The sequence below is a fragment of the Castanea sativa genome, chromosome 10 (genome assembly GCF_040712315.1).
Source record: "Castanea sativa cultivar Marrone di Chiusa Pesio chromosome 10, ASM4071231v1".
Lineage (NCBI taxonomy): Eukaryota > Viridiplantae > Streptophyta > Magnoliopsida > Fagales > Fagaceae > Castanea > Castanea sativa.
The window spans coordinates 14,976,559-15,004,155 of NC_134022.1; the positions used below are offsets into that span (position 1 = coordinate 14,976,559).

A 27,597-nucleotide genomic window follows, 5' to 3' on the forward strand; every position below is an offset into this window, starting at 1 on the left:
ATAATAATAATAAAAAAAAAAATCATTGGTACCGATTTCTCAAACCTAGAAAATCAAACTCATAAACACATGATATTGATCATACACACTAACAAACAAACACAAACCCACAAACATGTTCATGTTGGATAAATACATGTTTGTATCACATACAAAACATACGCAGCAAAAAATTAACAGATCTACTTCATTCGCGATTGATAACATGTACTATGTAAATTTCAGAATTTAAGAACAAGAGAGCATACTTTGGTGCGGTAAATTTCAAAACAAAGATCAGAAATATTTGAGAACACTTTTAATCTTTAATCAAATTCCACTAATGCCCAAGAAGTGTGGTCTCTTAATTAGTTTCCAAAAGGAGAATAAGAGAGTGACTCACACTCACATACACATCATTTCACAATAGTGTAGTTTTAAAAATTCTGTATGTTTCTCCCTTAATATCTAACTGATTATCTAATTGGGCTAGCCTTTTAGGCCATTCCAATTGGGCTTAAGTGTGTGGCTTGGAGTGGGACCAAAAGGGACCAATAAGATAATAGCTCCAATGGGCCTTGAGCTTTTCTGTCAACTCTTAACAAACCCAAAGTTATCATTAACTATATTTAATACCACTATATAAATATAATTGCATTCTAGGCCTCATTTATAAATTATATCCCAAGACTTTATTATACATGCAACCCCTTCATAAAATATTCGTAGTAATACAGAGTCATAAAAATAGACTGCCACTTTGAAGATTACTACATCTTTAATCATTGAGTACCCGGTTTAATCTTTTATATTATTTATCATATATTTATGAAATCTAATTCCATAAATATGTACTTTAGGCCTAACACTCTAAATAACCAAACTCATTAACCTTATCTCAAGGGAATATTTTGTATCTCCAGGGAATATTTTGTATTTCCGTTAAGAGATTATGAATTCTATCTTGAGAATATATGTTCCATCAACACTTAATGTGGCTGCCCAACATACTGAGGTTTTGATCACGACTTTAGATCTCACTTCTGATATATCAAAGTAACTTACACTTCATGATCAGGTCTATTATCCTTTTAAGATTAAGAGTTCATGTAAATAGAAGTTGTGAGATTTATTATTCATTTGACAGTCGTTAGGAGAATAATAAATCTCACAGCGGTCCAGTTCAATATGTCTTAACTCTTAAAACATATTAACACATCAACTAAAAGTCTCCACTTCCATGATTAAGACAAATCATCTTAGTTGATATGTTATAGTCTTCGCAGATAAAACACCCAATTTTATCACTGACTGCGAACTATAATTTTGAGTTTTCAAAGAACTTGTGATTTATGTCTTCTATGACTAAATCACATAAATCACATACTATGCATCTCATGGATTATATGATAATATTCCAATATTCATGTTAACATTATTTTAGATAATAATAAAACAACTTTATTAATCACAACATTAAGTCATGCATAGTGTGAGGATAAAATGCCCAATGCGTATTTTTGGACCATGGGCTTGATCTGAGAATACTTACCTGTCCGAGGACAGATTGATGGTAGTGAGGATGTCAAGCTTAAAAGCCCATGAGCAGATTATTGTGAAATAGGTTTGCAGAAGTAGTCCGAGAAGGGGTATCTCTTCGGCTAAGTGAAGTGAAGATCAAATGGTACGCCATGTTGACTACAATGATATTTTGGAAGATCTTGTAAATGAAGATATGTTTCACAAGGGAACAGAGAGGAAGAACGAATAGGAAATATCTTCAAGAAAGCTGCTACCACTGCATTGAATGCTCTGTACCTAAGTCTCTGACCACATTAATGAGGAAGTGATATCTGAACATTGATCGTCAGCCTTACAGCTATTGAGGTCTAAAAAAAAATCACAATAAAAGGGCCAAACAAATGGCACATCGAGCCAACCCATGGGGAACAAAAGAATTGAGGAAAAAAAATCGGGCTTACAAATGAAAGAAAATGATGGGCCTAGGACCCTAGATCCATGAAGAGGCAAGGCTTAGAGCCCATACAGCAAAAGAAAAAAGAAGTCAGCCCAATCAGAAAGGAAGAAGAAACCAAAAAAAAGAAAGAAGGGGAAGCTGGGCTAGGAAGCCGAAAGTTGCCTGGGATCTTTGGGTGTGCAGCACGGCTAAAGGAAGAGTAAGACGGCTCAAAAAGGGATCAAAAGGGCACCAGGAACGAGAAAATAGATGGGCCCTTCTCGAAGCACCCAGCGATGCAGCACAAAGCCTGAGGACTTGGAGAGCAACAACTCAGGAGCAAGAAGCCGGTGCCTTAAGGAACCCATAAAAGGAGATCCTCGAAAGGAAATGGCTGGGGAAACCTTCGGATTGGCAGAAGAAGACTCTACTTACTGGGAAAAATGACAAAAGGGGGAGGGGCGGCTAAAAGGAGGTAAGCCCGAAAAGATAAGACAGAGAAAGAAAGGATTGGAGAAATAACAAAGTTAAAGGTTCGGCTCCCCAAAAGGCACCTTGGAACCGAAGGTCAGCAAGACACTTTTGAAGAAAAAAAACACCAAAAGAAGAGAACTGTGAAAAATAAGGAAAGGATCAGTTGACAGGGGCTGAGACAAACAGGGGGCTCTAGTACCCAGGGAGCCAAGGGGGAAAAATCAATGGTACCCCGGAACCCTAATGTGACACTATAAAATGAAGAAGCAGCAGCCAACGTTAAAAGGGGACGCAACAATAGTGAAATCATATAGAATCATTGAGAAAACTCTGTAAAACTTATAAGAAATAGGGGAATATCTCCCGGGATCCCAAAAACAGCCACTATAGCACATGCTTGGATTCAAAAGAATTCAAATTTTACAAGTCTTAGAGGCCTAGAGAGCCATCTAAGTCTGTAATTTTTGAGTTTATTTGAACCTTGTATTAAGTCTTAGTGAGCTCATGGCAATCAGCAACTAACTAATGAAATATTTCCTACTGATTTGAGGATCCCGAGCAATTATCTTGTGTTTTCTTTATTACGTTTGTCTGCCTTTGCTGTTTCTTTGTTGATCAATACATATATCCTTTCTTGCCAGTGTACGTGTATTGCAGGAGTCTCGCCTTGTGCATCACTTGGTCTTTAAACAGCCCATTTAGCTGCGGTTACCAAGCCTAGTCCCTTCATACTATAACTAAAGGGTCCGGGGTCCCTGCTCAAAGCTTAGGCCTGGATACTGTTCAAAAAAGGATCCTCACAACAGCTATTACCTAAAAACCACAGGAATGTGCGGATGTGACAAGTATTTAGGGGAGTTGCCTAGAGCGACACGTGGAGAGCGAGAATGGGGAGAAAGGGGATGTATAAGAAGGAGAGAGGTCCCGGAGAAGAGGGGTATTAGAAGAAAAAAGGAGAGAAAAAAGATTATAGACATTAAGATCAATAACTGTAATTTGTCTTTGAGAAGAGTGAAATATAAGACCCAGTGTCCTTGGCTTGAGTCCGAGGACAATTTCTGATATATAAACTATCCCATGTGTATGGTGTTGCAATCTAACCCATCATCTTTGTTATCTAAAATTACTAGAACCTAGATTTCAAGCTCACTCTTTACAAATTCATAGTATTGGGCTTTTTGGGCCTACCCCAATCTTGTCTTTAGGTTTGGGTGCAAATCGTGACTTTACACATAGTATCATACAATAGGATTTAAGGGCACTAATCCTGAATCCTAACAGTTCATCCACACAATAAATCTAAAAATTTATTCTCCAAACACAAACAAAACCCAGAAGTAAGAAATGAAAGAGAGGAGAGGGGCGGAGAAGAGGGGTGGAGATCGGCATTGTTTGGACTCCGAGTGGATATCAGAGTCGTACGTGACGCAAAGCGTCGCCACGTCGGCCTTGCACGTGACGAACGCCGGAGCTTGCTTTCTGAGCTTTGCTCTCTGCTTTAATTTTTTGAGCTTTGATTTTTTTGGAGCTAATAAGAGAGGAAGAGACTAGTGGGAGAGGCACTTTGTTGAAGGGATGAAAGGGAGAGGCACTATGTTGAAATAACAGAAGGTCTGACACTCAGCTCAGGGATGAGACCCACAAAAAGATTCAAATATTTGAGTGATGTGAAGTGAAAACAGTTGCCAAACGGGTGGGGTTTAGGAATTTTGGATATTTTAAGTGATGAGTGATGAGTGACGAAAATTGAGTGAGGAGTGATGAGCGATAGAAAAAAAAAAAAAAAAAAACCCAAATAGCCCCTTATTTTTTCCCCTCTTTTGGGTCCTATAATTTATTCTCACCACAATTTATTAAGAAAAAGAAGGAATAAAGCCTAAAGATAACCCGGGTTAAATCAATCACCATCCTATAAGCTTGTTCCATGTTTGATATAATCCTTCTATTTCGTTACGTCCATGTTGAGGCGTTAAGCTGACCCCTAAATGATGTAATTTTGGTAATTTTGAAATTATTTTAAATTAAAAAAAAAAAACTAATCACATTTATTCGAGAATTTTTTTTTTGATGTTTTGTATGTATTTCAATTATTAAGTTAAAAAATACATAAACTAATTAAAAGTATTTTGATGTTTTTCAAGAGAGAGAGAGAGAGAGAGAGAGAGAGAGAGAGATGTTGCATCCCAGATTGCAACCTAGGACAAAGAGCAATGGCAAGAACAAAGTTTCTCTCCAACTGGTTTGGAAAGAAACTTTTCAAATTTCTTATATATCCTTTTTTTTTTTGTGAATTTTTGAAAACCAAATCGTTAAAATTTATGTTTCTTATGTTCTTAACATGCATATCAAATTTTGTTTTCAGATGTTATTTACTATTCGATCAATTAATTTATTTTTTAAACACAATTTTAGATCACAAAAACTTGATATTTTTACATTTTTTTGATAACACAAAAATTGATTATTAATTTTCTTAAAATTTTACAAGCATGAAGGATAGAGTAAGAATATGGAATCTAACAATTAGATTTTTAAAATATACACTCAATATAAAAATATATGGAGAATTTGAAAGGATTTTCCCCAAACTAGTTTGAAAAAAAACTTTATTCACCTAGTAAGGATCCTCTACATGGTTTAGATTCGAGAATAGACTTAAGAATATAATTTCAAACATTGGCCCTCATCAAATTTGCATTTATCATTCTATACTCATTTGATCTGTAAGTATATTTAATTGTTCTTAATATTTATATATTATACATATTTATTCTACTTGTTATTCTTGTTTACAATATCATAAGAGTAAATACTTAGAGCACTCTCATTAGGCATGCCAAATGTGCCAAATGTCAAAATATGGCACATTTGGCACACCAAAACACTAAAATACTACTTTCATCAGATGTTCTATATGTTTCAAATTTTTGAAACATTCTAAAGTAACGTTCTATGTTTAGAATAGTACGGCTAAATATGTTATAATATTTAATATTATTTTCTTTTCTTTTCCCCTTTTCTCTCTCATCTGACTGTTGTCCTTTTCCCTTTTCCTTTTTGTTTTTTCCTCTTTTCTCTTTGCACTCTTCTCTCTTCTCAGACAACTCTCGTCACTCTCCTCCCTCTCTTCGATGGTGGTGGTTGTGATTCCTGAGGATTCAGATGGTAGTGGCAGATCGTGATGGTGCTAGCTGTTGTGGCGGTGGATCGCAGTGGTTGGGTTTGTAAATCCTTCATTTTTTTTTTCTTTTTTCTGTTTTGAGCTCTTCTTCTCTTCAATTTTCAGCCAAACACCTCAAGTAAATTCATTTTCGCATTGATTAAACCAAAATTTCTTTATTTTGGGTCGATTTTTGGTGGTCACAAGCTGGGTCGTGGGTTTGTTTGATTAATGGGTTGTGGGTGGTGGCTATGGCTTGGCTTTGCTCGGCTGATTTTTTATTGATTTGTGTTTGATATGTTTGGTAACTTTGTTTGATACTAGATTTGGTTTGGCTAATTTGAGTTTGATGTTTGGTTTGTGTTTGATCTATTGGGTTTTGATAAGAAAAAAAGTTGAACTGGGGAGGAGGAGGAGAGAGCTTCAAAGAGACTGTGGTTTGTGGGTTGATTTTGGTGGTTGTGGTTTTTTTTTTTTTTTTTTTTGAATTTTTTATGGTGATGTTGGTGGTTTGGGTTTGTGCTGGTGTTATGGCAGTGGTTGTTGCAGCAGTGGGTTGTGCCGTTGTTTTAACATGCTGATGGGGCGAAATTTAATATATCATTTTAATGTGTTGTAAATATTATTTTAATGTATAGAATTGAAGAATAAAATATCTGATAAATGAGATATTGTAAAATGATGTGGTAAAATAATAAAGTAGGCTTTTGGTGTGTCAAAATGACATTTTTTATAGAAGAGCCGATGAAAATGCTCATGCATTATGTTTGGGACATCTTGATATTCGAGACAAGTACAAACTCTCACCAAGACAACAAACTTCAGTTTCGATGCTCCTTGAAACCCACAATTTCCACCATGTCAATGGCGTTAGTAGCTAGGGTTAAAAAGAAAATATTGTCAATTTGGTTGGCTGGATAACCTTTTTTGAACTAATTCGTTTAACCCAAAAAAAAATGTCGTTACCTTAGTTGAATTTTTTTTGTTTTACTTTTGTCCAAGAAATCTGAAATGGCTTTTCCCTCCCCCCCCCCCCCCCCCTTGAAATACCTCGTTGATTGGTTATTAAGATGAACTTGTCTCTATGACGCATTGCACAGTTTGTACTTAAATTAAATGGGATTAATTAAACTTTTAAAATGTATATTATTTGAGTCTCGTTCTATGAACGATGAAGGGCCGAATGACAGAAAGTACTTTAATTTTGGGACAAAAAAATCCTATTTTGATGATTTTTTTTTTCTATATCTGTGGGGGAATGTGATTGTAGTTAAAATTTTGCATTCAATCATACATTTACAATTTTCTTTTTCTTTTTCGTGAGTTCTAATATACTGAGATTAAAATTCATTTTCTAAAATAATGAAAGAGACATTCAACTAACAACGTAAGGATGAGCGAAGCCTTTGATAAGAGGTATCGCTTGGAGTGGCTCCATGAGCCATGAGGTCATTCCTCAAAACATATAAGACTTATGGCTAGGTGGATCCCACGTGATATGAGAGCTAGTGATATGAGGGGTAGTTTTATGTAGCCATTTCATTAGATTAATTTCCTTTTATAAGGGTTGCTGCAAAGGAATAATAAAATAAAATAAAATAAAAACAGGTTTTTTAACAAATTTTTGGTCCGGTGTGTTTGGATAGCTTATTTGTTGAAAGGGTGAAAGAACATTATACATTTAAAATAGAGTCTTTAAAAAATTGTATATAAACAAATAAGTTTAATAAGCCAAAAAAGAAAAGAAAAAGGAAGTGAAACCAAATGCACTAATAATATATTTTTTTTGAGAGAGAGAGAGAGAGAGAGAAAAGAAGAAGAAGAAGAAGAAGAAGAAGAAGAAGGAGAAAGAAGCAAGTTTATAGAAGAAGAAGAAGAAGAAGAAGGAGAAAGAAGCAAGTTTATAGCTAAGAAGAAGCCCTCTCTCTCTCTCTCTCTCTCTCTCTCTCTCTCAATATTGTATCCACTAACTATATGTGCATTCTCAATCTCTCTTGATATTGTATCCACTGACTATATATTCATTTGGAGTATAACTTAAATGAGAATGTTAAAAAATATTAGGGATATACAAGGAAAAATAAGATTCGAAATAATGAAATTCGTTTAATGATAAGGGTGGCCTTTATTGATGAAAAGATGAGGGAGAATTGTTTGAGATAGATTAGTCATTTGTAGTGGAAAGTGATTAATGCATTAGTGAGGAATATTGAGTTAATTTAGGTTCAGGACAAAAAAAAACTTAAAGAAAATCCTAAAATAACATTAGGTAAATTACCCTATCCTGCCTTGAGGTTTTACAAAATGACTCCACCTGAGACATTTTATGAAATGACATTCCCCCCTTCCCCCCCACCCTCCCTTTGAAGTTTGTACAAATGTAATAGTTAATTTTCACAAACATAATAATTTCATTTCCAGAAAAGATTTATACTAATTTAAACATACCTAATGGGAAAATTGTCATTTTGTCCATAGTTTGGGTAAGGATCTTTTTTTAAATTTGATTATTTTGTTAGTTTGATCATGGTTTAAGAGGACATGGACTTAAATGTAGCATTTATAAAAACCTTCAAGAGGAGTAACATTTATACAAAAATTTGGGGGAGAATGTCATTATAATAAATCTCAAGAAAGAGTGTTGTAATTTACCTACAAATAATAGAGTTAGTAAAATAAACCTTGTCAATTAATGAGATAACGAATGGTATGGTTTCGAGTAGAATAGAATAGCAAAAAAGAATATATAAGGCCAACTTTGACTAATCCATTGAGGATATAGCCTATGAAAATCTAAACAACTATATATTAAACTGTATGCAGTAAAGTAAAAGGTTCTACCTTATATATAGGTAGACAAGGTTTGTTGTATAGGTAGCCTACAACTATGGGCTCAGGGACGAAACGAAGACTTGGAGTTAGGGGGATGGCTAAGTTGCTAGTTGCGTGCGGTGCCTTCAACTTTCGGTTTTGCTGCTTAGTCGACAAGGATTCTCTTTTATTATTATTATTTTTATGTGTCTGTAGAGTATGTCTTTTGCTGGTAAGGAAAAAAAATATTTTGTTTAAAAATTTTTGAAGGGCCAAGTTGTTTGTTTTTGGTAAAATTGGTTGATTGGTCTTAGTGTTTTTTAAGCTTTGTCATCAGTAATTTTTGTTGTTGAGCTAATTTTTTAGGGTTGTATATTTTGTTTTAGAATTTAAATCTGTAAATATTTTATGGCCTTTAAAAGGAGGAAAATACTAGATTTACAAACTTTTTTACAAATTGTTGTTGTGATGAGTGGTTAGTAGTAAGTAAAATAGTGATGTAAGTGGTAGGCCAATGTGCAAACCAATAAAAATTTGCTAGTTCAATAGTTTGTAAAAAAGTTTGTAGTTGGAACATTTCTCTTATAATGATCAATGATATTATTTAAGGGGGGAGGGGGGAAATATAATTTTATTGAATAAAGTTGCTAAAATTAGTACCTATATATATAAGTCTATTCTTTATAAAAAAAAAAAAAAAAATAGGGGGACCATTGCCACCCAAGTCCATGAATGGCTCCGGCCACTTATAGGCTTAAGCGCACTGGACTTATATTCTAGCTTAGCCAACCCAAAATATTTGAGATTAATTTTTTTGTTGTATACTTCTACAATATTTTTCAACCTAACTCATAGGTTAGAAGCTTTTAACTACCTCCCCTGTTAGGCTGTTACATATAATGTTCATGTTGGGGTTTGAAACTTTGTAACCTCTGCAAAGAGACACATAAAATGCCACTAGACACATTGGCTATTGACAACTTGAAACTTTTTGTTTTGAAAAACTGCGAAATTGAGCTTCTAATAAAGTTTGCCTAAGGAAGGGGGAAGGGGTATTGACGAACTATATAACAATAACCTTTTTTTTTTTTTTTTTAATTTTTAAAATTTTATTATAACACATTAACCTTTCTTTTTAAATTAAAACATACTCGGTTTTTGTGGGTTTCAGTTAGCTCAATTGGTAAAGTTTCTGATGGTAAGATATATAAGGTTCAATAATTGCCTACACTAAAAACCAATTAGTGTCTTTAGTTTAATGATACAAAGCTATCATCAAGAGCAGATGCCAAATGTTAAAACTCTCAAAAAAGAAAAAAAAAAAAGACTTGATCTTCTATCTCTCACTTCAAAAAACATACTTGGTCTTAAATAGAAAAGACAATTATGATAGATGTCAATGATAGTAGTTAATGAACAAGACGAACACAAAGAATTGGTGGTTGGATGGCTTAATAGGGTGGTAGGTTCGAAAATTCTTATTATCCACATCTTAGATCCAAATCAAGGATACCCATATAAGCTCATCTACAGAATTCATAATGTGTCGAAATAAAATGGATTCAATCTCAAGTAATACTATTTTACTATTATCATTGCTCTGAGCTTTGTTGCTCAATTAGTTGGCACTTTTTTGTGTCTTTAATGAAAACATTCATGATTCAAATCCTCTCATCACATTATAACTATCAAATTATTTAATGAGATTGGATGGGAAAGCTGGCAGAAATGCCATTGAATTGGTTGGACATTTTGGGGAACATCTTGTCACTTGGGTAGCATATGAAAGCTAATATTCAGCTTCAATTATGAAGCTAGTGACCCCACAATTGGTTGGGGTTGCAACATTTGGAGGTTGCCACTTTCTCATTTTGAGGTACCATGTTGGGATATTACATAAAGTAATAATGGAAGAATAAGATTAATATAAAAGACAAATAAAAAATAGATAACTTGAAGGCACAATATTGTTTTGCTTAGACAATATTTTCCCCCACACTATTGTTGCTAAAGAGTTATTGCAAATTTGTCACCAAGATACAACCAAGATGTTGGGTTTTACAGATAGTAATTCTGGAGAATGACCACATGATTTCTTGTTTTTTTCTCTAACTTACTGTTTTGTGGAGTTTGTTATTTTTCAAGTGAATATAAGCCTCTATTTATATGTAGGGAGAGTCAAAATGTTTCATAAAACCGTTCACAAAGTTTGATACCTCTTTAAACATTCAAAACAGTTACTAGAAAATTCTCCAAAAAACCCTATTTTACAACTTTAGATCGGTCAAAAGTTCCTTTCAATCGATCGAGTGTTCTTTTCGATCGATTGAACAGGAATCGAATAGTGATCAATTCATCCAAAGGCTTCAGGATTATTTTCTTACCATTTTGATCAATCAACCCAAAGATTGGACCGATTGAAAATGCTGAATTTCGAATTTTTACTTAGAAAATTCTAGAACTTGAATGTTCATTTTAACAACTTTATGAAACAATATTCTCCAAACTCAGTCATCATTATTACAACCTATATACACAACATACCCTAGCAACAATTTATTTCTTGATTGTTTCCCTTTGCCATTAAATGAAGAAGATCAGGTTTGATAGTTGATAAAAGATAGTTTTACTTATTTGTGATGGAGAACTCTCAGTGCACAACCTCTTGGAGAGGGTTTTCCCTTTTTTGGGTGGCTGAGAGTATTCTTTTGGAGTTCGTTTTTATGAGTTTTACACTTTTACTTGACTTGTCTGAAGTCTAATATTGTTACCTCTTTTTACCAAGATTGTGGAATAGTATGTAGAGGCCAGTGTCGGGCATGCATTTTTCACTGGATGAACTATTTTTTTTTTTTTAAATCAAACATAGTTTTGATATTATATTAAAAAATGCAAGACATATATTTAACATCATGATAAAATGTTTGATAAAAGTGTGAAAAATAAAATAAAGAAAGCACATATAACACAGAATCAATGGGGTTTGACTTTAAAAACCTACATCCATAACCAAAAATTCTTAAGGACTACATCTTTATTTTTAAATTGTATGGATTACAATAAATTTGTTGAATGTTATTTATAATTGGCTAAATCCTAAACTAATCCATGATTGAAATAGTTGCACAACAAATATGATTAGCATATTGTGTTTGCACTCCAAGTAGGATTAGATAGAACGAACCTGAGCTAAACTTATATAATCATGTTTTGGCCTTTAAGCAAGATTGAGCCTTGATATCTTAAACATCCCCTGAAATTTAAGGTGGAAGCTTGAAGGCAACTTGAGTTTGGAAAGAGTGTTAGGCATTGAAAGAGAGCATAACTAGATTACATGTGGATCAAGTTGAACCAAATTATATGAAACGTGGATGACAGGCTAAAGGGCAAAATGTGCACAATGATTAAGGATAAAAAGCTAATCATAGTGCGGATCATACTTGTGATGTCTACTAATTAGAGGTATGATTTTGGAAATTCTGTTTGAAGATGATAGAAACTCATGACCAGAAAGAAAGACAATAAAGGCTGCTTAAAGATGATAAAGAAGCATGAGTAGAAAGAAAAGTCGATAGAGAAGGATACCAATCAACGTGGTTTGTAATATCCAGACAAGATGTTTAAGGATGCTTGATCAGAAGGAAATTTGAATATTGAGTGTAGAGGAAAGATGCATATGTCTATTGTGTGTTCTTGAAATCATTTAGATTGTCTTATCATAAACTATCATATAAGGTTGTCAAAACATTGCCTACAGAAGAGAATGAATTAGGATGAGCTTATAAAGTGACTAGCAACAATAGTGAGAGAACCTTCACACTGTCTACCACAAAGAATATATTAGGATGAGCTTGCAAAATAACCGGTATAGATGATGAGAGAAGGAACATAAATCTATTGATTAAAGATACGAATCAATGGAGACCGTTGAAGCCAAGCTCCAATACCATATATATTATAAAAGATAACACACACACACACACATCTATATTCATATATATTCTATGCTAGAGAATGCAACGCATAACTTTGACATCAATATATATATATATAAAAGCAGAGATCTCAATATGTGAGGGTCTAAGCTTTTGCCAAGTGGCATCTCCTATGAAGTTTCTCTACAATCATCCAACTCTCCCATTAATTGTCTGAGTTTACACTACACCTCTCTCTCTTCTTCATGTCTTTTAGTATACCAAATGTTTCAGCTTTTTTTTTTTTTTTTTTTTTTTTTTTTTTTTTTATATTAATAAAAAAGGGATACTAATAACTAATGAGTTTGAGATAGATAATCTTCTAGCATTTTTGTTGCCTAAATTACACAAATTCATATATTTTATTTACTATAATCATTATTATTTTATTTTATTCTATGGGAATCCATATTATTTTATGGTGATTAATTTACATACAAACATCTCATAAACAAAGTCTCCCTCCTCTGTTAGTATTTTTTTTTTTGTACCTCAAGTTTTTATGTTAGTTATATAAAAAGTTTCCGCCTTTATGATTGTGTAGATACATTAATCACAGTTAGCCTCCAAAATGACGTTTTGATTTTTGCCTTTTTGTTTTTACTTAATGTACATTATCAATACTTTGCTATAATGATTAATCAATCAATCAATATATATATATATATATATATATATATATATATATATATATATATATATAAAAGCAGATACCTCATTGTGTGAGGGTCTAAGCTTTTGCCAAGTGGCACCTCTTATGAAATTTATCTACAATCATCCAACTCTCCCATTAATTGCCTGAGTTTACACCACACCTCTCTCTCTTCTTCATGTCTTTTAGTATACCAAATGTTTCAGCTTTTTTTTTTTTTTTTATTAATAAAAAGGGATACTAATAACTAATGAGATCGAGATAGATAATCTTCTAGCATTTTTGTTGCCTAAATTACACAAATTCATATCTTTTATTTACTATAATCATTATTATTTTATTCTATGGGAATCCTTATTATTTTATGGTGATTAATTTACATACAAACATCTCATAAACAAAGTCTCCCTCCTCTGTTAGTCTTTTTTTTTTGGTACCGCAAGTTTTTATGTTAGTTATATAAAAAGTTTCTACCTCTTGTGTAAATGCATTAATCACAACTAGCCTCCAAAATGACGTTTTGATTTTTGCCTTTTTGTTTTTACTTAATGTACATTATCAATACTTTGCTATAATGATTAATGTAAGATTTTCTAAACCTTTAACTCCCCAACCTCTCTCTCACGCTTTGCCTTCCCCTCTCAACTTTAACTATATGCCTCCATTCTCTTTCTTTCTCTCTTAAAAAAACTTTCTTTCTCTTAAAAAAAAAACCTTTAATAGTTAAATTTCCTAAACTACTGCTACTCTCAAATTTTGTTTCCATACTCACAATTTTTTAAAACACCAGGCCAATAGAAGAAACCTATTGCTCTTGTGATCTTTTGTTGTAGCAAGTGGCTATCCATCGCACATTAAGTGGCCTTGACATGTATGAGTTCAAGCTATCTTTTGTTACTTTCAAAAATTCAGTTCTTCACTTACAATCGGTAGGGTTAAGATCGTGAGATTCTGTGTTTTTCTATTTTCTTTTATAGGTTGTGTTATTGTGTATATCGATTTCCAAAAGATGCTTGAAATCTAGAACTGAGAAGTCGATAATTGTTTATTGTAGTGTAAAAGTCTCATTGTCATTGTCCTTTCAAGATTGTTTAATCTTAGTATATGACTTGAGTAGACTGGTCTTTTCAAAATAAACAAAAGCTAAACATGTTGTAAATCATAAATTGGATTATAGGGATCAAGCAGTTATCATCTAGGGTGGAGGGGTTTTTATTTTATTATATTTTTTTTATACAAGATATAAATTATACTTTAACCAAATCTAAGTGTATATGTGTATGAGTCTCCCTCTTGGAGACTTGAACCCCGACTCTTACCCACCACACCCCGTAAGCACTCATACTTATGGAGTGACCATTCCACTAAGGATGTGCGGTAATAGGGTGGAGGTGGTTTAGTCAATAGCAATTGAATTTGCAGAGGAAAAACAACACGACTATTTAATCTGCATTCTTTAGACTTCAAAGCTTCTTTATCGAGTAAGTCTCTTGATATTTCAATTAAGAAATACATATTGAATTTTTTCTTAAAATAAATTGAGTTTTGGGTTAATGGTTTTTTTGTTTTGTTTTGTTTTGGTTTAATGGTAATTGTATAATGATTTATATGTTGTGTGTGCTTTCTTTTCTATGAATTTTAATAGTGTATGAATCGAGGATTTTAGCGTTTGGTTCATCAAGGTTTTTTTTAAAAAAATTCTAAATTTCATCTTTATTTCATTATTTTGTTTAGCTTTTGTTACTTCTTATAATTAACTTGTTACTAGCAAATTTCTATGACAATTATGGTATAATATGCGTACAACATTCTCCAAAATTATATTACATAAAATATTACAATATTATCCGTGCATCGTACGGGCAACTTACTAGTTATGATAAATAGCATGAAAAAATATGAAAAAGAATATGAAAAAAGTAGAGAAAAAATACATGAAATTAATGTGATTTGACTAAAAACATATATTTGTAGTGGAAACTGGAAAGCGCATTCTTTACCATTAAGTGTTATTAACTACAATAAATTTATTGAAAATTTGAAAGGGATTACCACCGCGCACCTTTGGTGCGGTGGTCACTCCACAAGTATAAATGTTTATGTGGTGTGGGGGGTAAGGGTCGGGGTTATGTTTTTAAGAGGAAGTTTCACATATATATATATATATATATATATATATATATACTTTAATTAAACTAAAGTAGAAATTCTATATGGTAAAAAAAAAAAAATTTTTGAAATGGAGTTTTACTTTGTTGTTTCTCCAAAAAAAAAAAAGATTTATTTGTTTAGGCTGAAAAATGGGTGGATAGAATTAGAAAACACAGGAAAGAAAAGTGGGTCATTTTCTTTGTTTGGTTCAGATGGAGGATGGGGAATAAAAAGTAGGTTAGGGTGTTTTCTACCGGGCCCACATAAACAATATCCACGTAATGGGGAAAAAAGGGAGAGAAAAAGTGTGTCAGTGGATGAAAATTATGTTTCAACTGATTTCCTTTCCCAACGCCATTATTAACTCTATACATGATGATAATACTCTATCTTCTTCCTTCATTTTTTAACTATTATTTCTTCTTTTCCTCACTTTTTTTTTTTCCTCACTTTCTAATTAGGATAAAACTGCACAACTGATTCAATTATTCTTTTTTTTTTCTTCTGTATAAAGTTGGTGGATAAATATAATATAACAAGTATAATGTGTTCACTTTTATAAGATGCAATATCTACTAATTTAGTTGAATTTTATACCCTCACTTTTCTATTTTCCTTTTTTTTTTTTTTTTTTTCATTATCACATTCAAATGGATCCTATTATGATTATTTTGTTTGTCTTCCAAGTAGGATTAGATAGTGATTTGGATTAGAATTATATCGGATTTGGGCCCTTGACCTAGATTGGACTTTAATATCTTTAACACGACTTATGACACATGGCTATTATAATTGCAATGCAAGTAGGATTATGATTACTTTGTTTACACTCCAAATAAAATTATGATTATTTTGTTCACACTCTAAGTAGGATTAGATAATGAATCTAGATTAAAGTTATATACACAGATTTGGGACTTTGACTAGGATTGGACCTTGATATCATTGAGTTCTATACTTGCGTTGTTTTCTTGGAGGATATAAATAAAATATGTATTAATTATCTTAGAGCATCCACATCAGTGGATGGATAAATGTGTATAAATGTGTAAAATGAAAAAAAGTCATTACTTTTACACATTTTGAGCAAAAAAGTCTCTACATGTGTCTAAACTCATCTATAACATACACTTTGCTACAAATGGCGAATATTTTATTGAATAAATGTAAAAAGAAGATGCATTGAGGGAGGGAAAGAAATAATAAAAAATGTAAAAAGAAAGAATGTTTTATTGAATAAATGTGTAGAATAGATAAACTGATGTAGGTGTTTTGTAAAAGTGGAGGTGTAAAATAGACAAAGTAGGTTTTTTCATGTAAAATAGACAAAAAATTTGAACGAGCCGAAGGGTGGCTGGCTGGGTGTGTGGCTCGATGGAGAAGACGCAGTGAGGGAGGGAAAAAAATAATAAAAAATGTAAAAAGAAGGAATATTTTATTGAATAAATGTGTAGAATAGATAAACTGATGTGGGTGTTTGTAAAAGTGAAGGTGTAAAATAGAAAAAGTAGGTTTTTTCATGTAAAATAGACAAAATTTGAACAAGCCGATGTGTTGCTCTTTATGTATTAAATATATGTATTCTTTCGTCTCAAGATCCTATGAGTCGTGGTGTGAGAGAGAGAGAATGCTTGCATCTTATGCATGACATACCTTCTTCTGGTAAACAAAAGGTGTTTTCTACACCCCAAACCCTTATAAAATCTCCATCAATATTAATGCCATGTCAGAAGTTTCTACTATATTTTGCTCTTAACGCTTACAACTTGATTAGCTACATTATTATTCTGAACGTGAATGAAACTAAGCCGAATGATTTGTCGTGGAATTGTTTTGTTTTTCTCAATGATTTGTTGGCTTCTTTTTCACGTAACATAAAGATATGGAAGCTGATTAATCTTTGACCACGTGCAAATAGTAAAACTGTACGGGGTAAAACACCAAATAGTAGCGGTGATGAATTTAGAAGTAGGCACACAAGCTCCCCTTAAATGGTTCAAAATCCAATTTTGCAGCAAAATATAATCAATTTCATTACTCTCTTTATGGTACAAGTACAGTGGCCTCTTAACTACGTACATTCAAAGAAAAAAAAAATCCTCTAGGTTTTGGAGCCCCAAAAAACATCTGGCTAACAAAGCCACCCCTTGCAAAATTTAAAAGGTAATTATGAGGAAAAATGAAAGTCACTGGGGACTAAGTTGAAGGTCCATGTAACACATTAAGCCCTTGCTTAAAGTTATTTTCATGATGCAGGGGCATATTCTTGCATTGCTGTAGCCAGCTTATTTCGATCTTCCTCCGTTTTTGTCCTAATTAAGAAGGTTCGTGCAACAACTTTATCACTTCCATCATTATCACCCTACAAATATAGAGAGAAACCAAACAATTCATAATCCATAACATAAGTTACAAGACAACAGCCTCAAGGAATAATACTTAACATAGAAAAGAATCGCTGTATAAGACATCCAGATCATATGTTACTGATAGGTTCTAAACCATCAGATTCAGGCCTCTCTTTTCTTTTTCTTTTTTGATGAGCAGGCCTCTAATTGATTAACACTTCTTGAATTACAAGTCAGATGCTGATTACCACAAAAATTTGTGTGTAATTTCTTTTGTGACAAGAAACAGAATAACAAACCAAATTCACACAAAGCATGTTGTTGCGGGAGCAATTTTAACTAGAGTTGAAATTTCTTCAGAGGGGCATCTTAGAGCACTGTGTTTCTACGTTTCTACATGTTATTAGATTATAGATAATAAATTGATAAAAATATGCATTAACGATAATAGCAAAAGACGCATTCACGTCATGATCCATGAAGATATCTGTAATTTTGTTTATAGGGTCAAAGATATTAGGGTTTAATACAAAGAGACCCCCTGTGATATGGGTCATTTATGAAACACACCCTCTATGCTATAAAATTGACTTTTTAAATCCTTGGTTTTAAAAATAACGCAATTGACCCCTTTTGTTAGACTTCTGTCACTTTTATTGGACAGAAACTGACTACATGAGAATAGGTGTTACGTGGGAATAAGTTGCTGACTTGCTGTGCATGTGATTTGGCTCATGTGATGCCCATGTGATCATTTTTGTCCAATGAAACTGACGGAAGTCTAATAGAATGGAAAATTGTGATCTGCTTAAAAAGTCAGTTTTATAGCACAAGAATTGTGTCATAAAACTAACATGTATAATTCCTCTAAAAATATTCAATCCTGACCTCTACAAGGCTGCCTTCTAGTATTATTACATGTATGACAACTGCATAAACTAACAAACAATGTAAATTAAATATGCAAATATGCAGTTTCATCGTGTATTTACCGAAGTATGGAATATTGCAACAATGGAATTCTTCTGCAAATTTGTCTTGATGCTAGGGTATAGCAAAGCATTAAGCAGCAGTTTCCCAACCTGTAAGGAGTAAATGTTAGAAAAGAGTGATATATTTTATTTTGATTAGAGAGTGAAACAGAAAAGCAATTAAAAGATGTAATGGTTTAAAGTACATCGTATGGTGAATTATTTAACAAGATAATGTTGTGCGTGTAATATTAATAACATAAAGTTATACAGGAGAAAAAGAATCTTTAAATCATACTACCTCATCCCATATTATTGGTCCTTTTGTTCCATTTTCAGATTTCCCAGAATATTTTCCCTTGAAAAGTCAATGGACACAATTCAAACTTTCATAACTTACCCTTTACTAAATTTGAATGATCAGTACCCCTTTTTCATTTGCTTGATTTGAAATTAGGTTAATAATGACTATGGAAAGTTGATAATGTTTTATGCCATAAAATGCACTGAATGATGTCCCCTTAAAAAAGTTTCTAAGGTGGACAAAAAATATGGGATGGAGAGAGTAACAAAGAACTATTTTAGATGTATATTCCACCAGGAGGATATGGGCTGAAAACTATGGGTAAAGATTTATATTTGAAACTTTTTTTACTTCCTTGTTGCAATAAATTATTATGCAAGAATGCTTCTCAAAATCACTTTTTAGGCAATTCATTTAGTATACATGGCTTTTACATGATCCAAGCCAACAGTAATTCATATGATATATCATGTGTTGCATGAAGTAAAGCTGATGAACATATTTGGCTAATCTATTTGTTATATAATAAGTCAAATTGATTATTAAAGAAAAAAGGTGAAAACTTTAGGTCAAATGCCAAACAATTGGAAAAGTAACAAAATATAAATGTTCTCATTTCACTCTCTTACCTCTCAAATCCAACAATTGGAAAAGCATAAAAACAAAATTGAGAAGAAAAAAAAAAAAAAAAAACCCTTTTCTGGATCAAATTGTCATGCCTAAATTCAATATTTAGAAGAAGCAAGGAAACGTACATCATTTCTAACAATTATTGTTGGTTTGGATTCTTTTGTACCCTTGTCAACACCCTCTTTGCATTTGATGGAAAGTTGCCCCATGCCTTTGTCTTTCCATGCATCTTTATCTGCCAGATCACTTGACTGGACAGTGTGAATGAAGAAACACCATGTTACACATTGAGTCAGCACTAGGAAGATAACAAGATCTCAGCTCATCAACAATTAAACAGAATGCAATCCATAAGATATCATTGCACATCATTGATGTACACCCATCACCATAACTTTCTTTTCTGTCAGAGCCATCATGAGATTGAATATGGGAATACATGTGAAGAGCATTGCCAACTCATTTCTGTCAGAAGCCCTATATGAGGAAGGATGTGGATTGGACCACTACAACACCAGGCTAGTATTTGGGGAGGAGGAAGGGGGGGGGGGGGGGGGGCTTTTACAATTGCATTAACATTAGTCCCACAAAATTTCGGACAAGCTGCCAGATTACTCCTACACCAGTTAAAGTGTTAAACAGATTCCTTATGATAGACACGTGTGTGTTCACGCATAAACATATACGTTGAACAAAGTAGCATGGTGTTGACATATAAGCAAGCTTGTGAAGGCAAGTCAGTATTGAGAGACATGTAGATTTCTATTGTCTCATTTTTGGGCTCACATAGCTCTCCATCTAATCATCCATCAAGATAAGTATCACTAGTGATGCATATTAATGGCCCATTTTTAAATTCTCAGTCAGTCCTCCCATTGATTCAACCGTGGAATATGTGCATCTGATTAGGCATCAAAGCCATGAATCCAATTGTTACAGCTACTGTATTAGTTTATTGTACCAAGAACCATAATACACAAACAGAGGTGTAAACATCAATTGGCATTGAAATCAATTTAGTACATTTCTAGCCTCATGAATAGTCAACAGATGCAATGAGCAACTAGTAAATCCTGACATACAAAAGCAAGTTTGCATATGTAACACCCATGCACTGTCTTCTTGTGTCATTACCAAAATAGGAAAACCTAAAACAAAGCTCACTGATGATATCAACAGCAAAATGAGAACCTCAAATTATCATTTGAACAGATTGAAAATGGTGAATCCCACTCTTATAAAAACTTAAATGGATGTAGCACCGAAATATATTACAAATATAGTAAAAAAATTGTTTTTCTTAACATACAATTATGGGTGAACAGCACAAAATAAAGCAAGCTTAGATCTAAAGATGCTGTCCGAAGATGATATCATATAAATTTTCATGATTGAAGCCAATGGTCTTTGGACCAATTGACATTGCCTCCCTCGTAAGAAAGAGATGGGGGGTGAGGTCATGGGTTCAAACCCAAGCAGTTGCATGTGTTTTTACATATCAGGGGGAAAAAATCACAACTGAATACCTTCACATAAAGCTTGCACTTGACTTCATGAACGACAACTATTCCCTTCTCCTCAGACTTTTTTACTGATGGGCTGCTAGGCTGCTCCGACTCATTTTCTATAAATAGAAAAATAAAATGCATTATGTATACAATAAAAAGGATAAACAAGTCCATGAAAAAAAAAAAAATTTCTCAAAAATCATACCACCAAATTAAAAGTTCTACACACATAGCAAAAACACCATGACAAACTCTAAGTGGTCTATATGCTCAGCCACAGAGCTGATCTAACATACAAAAGCAACATTTCCTATTAAACATACCTTTCTAGTTGAAAGGAAACTGGGGTAAGTATTAAGAAATGAAACTAAATTCCTAATATTTATTTTCTTGTTTTCCCCTTCTTGTTTTACTTGATCTTTGTAATTTTAGTTCTTGATTTTTTGTTCCTTTTATACATTTCCAGTGTACTGGGGTTGGCTATGATTATTAATAATATTTTTACATTACCTATCAAAAAAAAAAAAAAAAACAGAACACGAGTTTAAAGAGGCATGAAACTTCATACCTTCATTTCCAAAACCAAAGAAGAAAATCCTCTTTTCATGCTAACAGAGAAAAGTTCAACACAGTAGATTTCAATTGTCCATTTGTGGATTTTCGAAATTGCAACAGCAAAAAGAATAAACAATAGTGTTCATCCACTTAGTAGACTCCAAAGTTAGCAACACAAGAAACTGCTTTCATGTTACTGTAGAATGAGCACAATGTTTTTATCAAGAGACTAAGGAAGTGAAGATAAATTTACTATTAAAGATTGCTCGTTCCACAGCGGTAAAACAAAGAGATAGTAAAGTAAAATGTTTCAATAATTAAGATCTTTCCTTTTATTTAATTTTCCCCCATTTTGGTTATTTTCCATTCATAATCAGCACTTGTTCCTACATGCACTAAAGTTACATAAAGCCTGAAATTCCATTAAAAGTTATTAAAATTAATGCATTTATTGAAACTCACATAATCAAAAGGCCATTAAATAATAAATATTTATGATTTCATAAGTAGTAAGCCAAATGTTCAATGTTTTAAACCCCCTTCACATAAGCAATTTGACATATCAACTCAGAAGCCCATTTAATAATGTAATGCATACAAACAAAACATCAATTGAAATCATACAAAGTAAACTGAAATAGATATCAGAGTTAATCGTTATACCTAATGCTGAATGGCTAAAAAAGAATTTAAAGGATTGCTAATACTCTTTATATAAAAATCAATATTAAAAAGAAGAAGAACAAGAATTGAGAGTTGTCCCCGAGAGAAGGTTCAAACTAGTGACTTCTGCCATAAGAATGGGTTGTAGAACTGGAGGGTGAGGTCGTAGGTACAACACCCATTGGTGCCATATTCAACTCATCAATAATAATAATAATAATAATAATAATAACCATAATAATTATTATTAAGATTAAATTTATGAAAAAAAATGTATAAGAAAAAAAAGAACTCCATTGCCTCACCGCCATCTGCATCATCAGTAGCATCACAGTTTGTGGGAACTGAACTTTGATTAACAGTGCCTGAATTTTGAATTCCTGAAAAAAAGATAATCCCAAGAGCAAGTCGGATGTCAAATTCACTTTAATCTCATCAAAGTACACACATAAAACTCTGTTTTAATTAAAACAACAGCTGATAGAGATCATTAAGGCTGTCAAAAATTTCCTGAGCCTTTAGAGTCCTATTTACTCATTTATATCCCCCCCCCTCCCCCCCCCCCCCAAAAAAAAAAAAATAAATAAACAAAACAAGACACCAAATTTCAAATTGCTCAACAGGGTTTGATTAACATTGTGAAGTACCAACTCAAAGAGCTGAATTTGGTTCATGGAAGACAATGAAGATAAACCTAAAGTTTTCAACCACTTGAAGCCTCAGATTCATAATAAATCATAGTATATTACAGGTTTAGTAGAATTCTCCCTGGGTGGTGTCTTTGTCTACTTTATTATTATAGTATTTTTCTAGAACTTAGAAAAAGAATACTTCCCCTTTACCATTCACTAGAGTCTATATTGCATTAATTTAGTTTACACTTAGAAGTGAAATGCCTTATTGCAATTGAGCAATAAAATGCAATTTCCTCACGTTCTGTGGTATTTTTCTTTTCTTTTGTCTTTTTTATCTATTTATTTTTTTATAAATAGAAAACAAATAACATCACAGAGCTATTAATATGCATTTCCCTTCCGTTAAGGAATACAAAAGCATTAAAAAATATACCCACCAAAAGAGACAGGAGTTTGATTGTTTGAAAATACTCCAGAGCTCCATAAATTTGGAAAGCTTGCAGTTGTACTCGCTGGAATAAATCCAGGGGCTTGAGTGTTTGAAAATAATCCAGAGCTCAATGAAGTTGCAAAGGCTGTGGTTGTGCTTGCTGGAGTAGATCCAGGGCTTTGACTATTTGAAAGTCCTCCAGAGCTAAATGAATTTGCAAAGGCAGTGGCTGTGCCTGTAATAGATCCAGGGGTTTGACTGTTTGAAAATGCTCCAGAGCTAAATGAAGTTGCTGATGGTGAAGTCGTGCTTGCTGGAGGAAACCCAGTAGATTGGTTATTGAATAAAAGTCCAGAACTCCATGGTGTTCCAAAGCTTGAAGAGGTACCCGCTAGAGTTACAGCAGCTTTCTCTTGAGATAACTTTATCCCACTATTCTTGGTTTCATTAAACATTTTATTTTCCTTGGTTTGAGATTCTGCAGCAGAAGAGCTACCTCCATTGGCTGCATTTGCTTTGAGCCAGTTGACAACATCACTGAATTTCTCCTGGAAAGAGAGGTTAAATGGAAATATCTTTTAAATCAGCAAATATTACAGCCAACCAGTTGACAACATCACTGAACTACTCCTGGAAAGAGAGGTTAAATGGAAAAGTCTTTTAAATCAGCAAATATTACAGCAAAAAAAAAAAACCCTCACCAAACCCCCAATCTCACGAGGGAAAACATTATTTAGAATTAATAGAGAATTTTGTCCATGCTGCCTGCTTATAGCTATCTTCCATGGCAAAGTATAAGTAATACGATAGTGACAGAATTCTAATTCTAGCTCAACTGCTTATGGTCAGGTTTACAATTGAAGAACCCGATGAAGTATAGGGTATCAATCCATGTGGACATTTTCCCATGTCAAAGTAAAGCAGACAAAAATTAGGAGCTACTGTGGAACAGGCCAGAGGACACGGCTTTAAACCAAAATGTTCCATGCGTAGTAGATAGATTATTCAGTCTTACCACCTACAAGGAATATCCCAAGTGACAATAGTCCACCTTTAAATCTTATAACATGTGTGGGTATGTAAATTCATTAAAAAATGTAGCTGAAATAAGAATGTTAAGATGGATACAAGGAAATATGAGGAAAAATATACTTTGAAATGAGGAAATTCTTTTATAGATTGGGGGTGACTCCTATTGATTAAAAGAGTGGGTTGATGGTAGTGGTTGTTGTTGTGTTGTTGGACATGTTAGAAAAAAATAAAGGCCATTTAAAACTTTCTGCGTAATTAATTTCTGCATATATGACATAAGTACGCACACATACAGCATCTCTGAATTAATGTAGATAAACCCACCAAATTAGCTTTTGCAATATAGAATTTCTTCAACTATCACACTGACCCAAAGATATTAAGAAAGTAGAATTTCTCAACTGCATACACCTAAGAAATATATATCAACTTGCGAATAGATAAAACATTTTATTGGAATTACCATAATGTTTGAAGCATGAGCAAGGTAGTCCCGGACACCATCTTCCCAAAGTTCATCAGGGTGGTTCTTCAATTGTGCTTGGACCCAACTGTTCAAATAAGCAAATACTGGCATATTAGTAGGGAAAATTAGAATAAGTTCTGCAGGGTACATACAATTAAAGACAAAAACATGAAGGAAAATATTTTTTTGATAGGTATGAAGGCAAATATTAACAAGAAATATAACTAACAATTCCAAAAACCAATAGAACATGGAAGTATTATAGAAACTGTATATAATATAAAGGAGATTAAATCATGAGGATGTTGAAAAATTATGCAGAGTAAAGTTGCAGAAATTAACTGCTGTTAATAACAAAAGACACATCACTCGGTATCAACTGCAGTAAGGGGATACCCACATGTTACACGGTGAATGCAGTTGTCAAATGGCAGAACAAAAAAGAAGACAGATATTAAGAAAGGTGGACCTTGCAAACTGGGTATTGAGAGCTCTCACATGCTGACAAGATGACTTAGCCCGTTGCATATCCAATGGAGGTGTCGTCGTCAACTGCTGAGATGGCTCTGCCCTATGAAAATCAGCACTAGATCCTTCCATTACTCTTTTATTACGGAACTGCATCACATTGAAATTAATAAACTATAATAAACCTCCACACAGTCGTTAACAAGACAAAACCTCATAAAAGAGAACTGGGAACACACAGACACACAGAGAGAAGAAAAAAACAAAACAAACGCACGCACGCACATTTTCACAGCAAACCACCAACAATCCTGTCATGTCTTCGGAAGACAAAATCACCAGAAATTTTTTTGAGTTCCAACAGACATTGTGTGCCCATTTTGGGAATTATTTAAAGATTCCAATAACCGAACACCAAACACAACCCATTTCAAAAGAAATTTTTATTGTCATGGAAACTATTCCAACAACCATTTTAATTTAGTTTCCTTAGCATCTTAATACGTGCATTATTGCAAAGCATTTGTTACAACAGCTTGAGGTGGAATTGCATGTTAAACCAATGATAAATTCTCGCATTTGATTTAAAAGGTCTTATATAGATTAAACCAAAGCACCCCACCCCACCCCACTTAACTTTTTAACAACCCAGTGAAAAGACCAAAAATCTAAATATCTAAATTGAAGTTAAGCAAGAATGAACCACTACTTTTTCAACTACCCACTTAGTTCTAAACAAAACACATAAAGTTCACCGCTGCACTTTTCTCCACTTTCCTTTGCTTCCTCACTCTTGCTCAAAATAACCCAAGTGGAGAACTGGGATTAACATATCACATTTTCCCCTATTATTTACTGACAAAAATTTATCCAATAATAAACCCAATTATTATTATTCAACACTTATACTTCATAGAATGAAAAATAATAATTATAAATAAATAAACACATAATTTTATTTATTTATTTATTTTATAAAATCCACAGCTTCAGCCATAACATGAAACACTATGCACGGTAACTAACAAATAAATAACAAATTATAATTATTTTGAATGTTTATATTATTCAAGTATCTAGTACTTACTATCCAAAATTCAAAATTAATCCAAATGATCTTACTGAGCTCAGAATGCACAGATATTTCTGCTTCCCCAATTTTAAAATAAAAAAAATAGAAAAATTTACTTTCAACAGAGCCAAAATAACTTAAAAATTAAAAAAAAAAATTAAGCATGTTAATAAACACAAGCTTAAGTAACTAATTTAGAGCAAAACGAATACGCGAAATTCGGACAAAGAAGATAGAGAATATTTTTGTTTAAAAAAAGTACGGATACTCACAGCCGTGTCGTTCGTGTCGGGAATGGAGTCGGACACGGCAAAACGTTTCGTTCCTTTCATGATTGTTCAGAAAAAAGCGCAAGGGCGGAAAAGGTTTTTAGGGTTTTTTTTTTTTTTTTTTTTCCCCTTTCAAAAATAAAATCAGCTTTTTGTTTCAGCCTATTTGTTTTGTTTAAAAGGGTAGAGTCTTTTTTTTTTTATATTTTTATTTTTTGAAAAAAAATAGGAGCCGTTGGATCGGGTCGACAATGGTGGGTGGCTCAGTTGAGAAGCGAGGACTCGGCGGTCTAGTGCAGAGAAAGGCATGTTCACATGGGCCACGTGCTACTTGGAATTTTTTTTTTATTTTTTTTTATAATGTGGATGCCCATGCTGCTACTGGAGCCCACTACCAAAAACCAAAATGAGAGCAATATGGGCTGGCCCAGTTCAAACCTGAAGCCCAGTCTTTTTGGGATTATATGGTCTTTTTAAGTTTTGAGCCAAGATTTCACTTTTATAAGAATAAGCCTATGCGCTATGCCCAAGCAAGAATCATTCCTTGCTATACTTGACCCAATTTGAAATCCCAAAAAAGATACAACATCGATTCAGACCGCTTTCAAAATCGGAAAAATTGATATCACACTGGTTCTTATACTCTATATGCACAAGTACAACGTTATGTTTATTTATTTATTTATTGATGTCCACATTTAAAACAGGAAATGAATGATGTGTACAGATAATATAAACTAACAAGTATGAGAAAATTGATGCTCTTTCAATTACTTGTATTGAGTAGGACTTCTTTTTCTTTTTTCTTTTTAAAACAATATGCCAAAACCCTTATATGGTTTCCCATAAAAACGCTCATCTCTTAGATATTTTGAATGTAATCTTAACCTCCTATGGTTGGGTTGACAATTAGAGAAGTAACGATGACAACAATGGATTGGATACAGGCACAAGGTGAGTCTGAGGCATAAATTGTTTTGCTATGACTAAACCATAGCCCAAAAGGGAATTTTGTGCAGTTTTTCCTTCATCTGTTTTAGGCATCTCAATAAATAGAGCCAAAAAAGAATATAGGCTCCACGGAATTA

General features: G+C 33.1%; 1 protein-coding gene across 2 annotated transcripts; it reads right to left on the reverse strand.

Annotated features, from left to right (window-relative positions):
- Window positions 1-17,165: 17,165 nt before the first annotated feature.
- On the reverse strand, window positions 17,166-26,668 carry LOC142613662 (uncharacterized). 2 transcript variants are annotated; one of them, XM_075786109.1, is made up of 9 exons: window positions 26,513-26,668; window positions 25,170-25,318; window positions 24,698-24,785; window positions 23,210-23,750; window positions 22,443-22,517; window positions 20,938-21,035; window positions 19,537-19,662; window positions 18,499-18,588; window positions 17,166-17,520 (listed from the first exon to the last, which is right to left on the reverse strand). In XM_075786109.1, exons 1-9 carry the CDS (start codon window positions 26,570-26,572, stop codon window positions 17,404-17,406), a joined length of 1,344 nt encoding a protein of 447 aa, XP_075642224.1. In that variant the 5' UTR covers window positions 26,573-26,668; the 3' UTR covers window positions 17,166-17,403. The 2 variants fall into 2 exon arrangements, with proteins under 2 accessions (XP_075642224.1, XP_075642225.1); XM_075786110.1 differs by lacking the exon at window positions 19,537-19,662.
- Window positions 26,669-27,597: the final 929 nt, after the last annotated feature.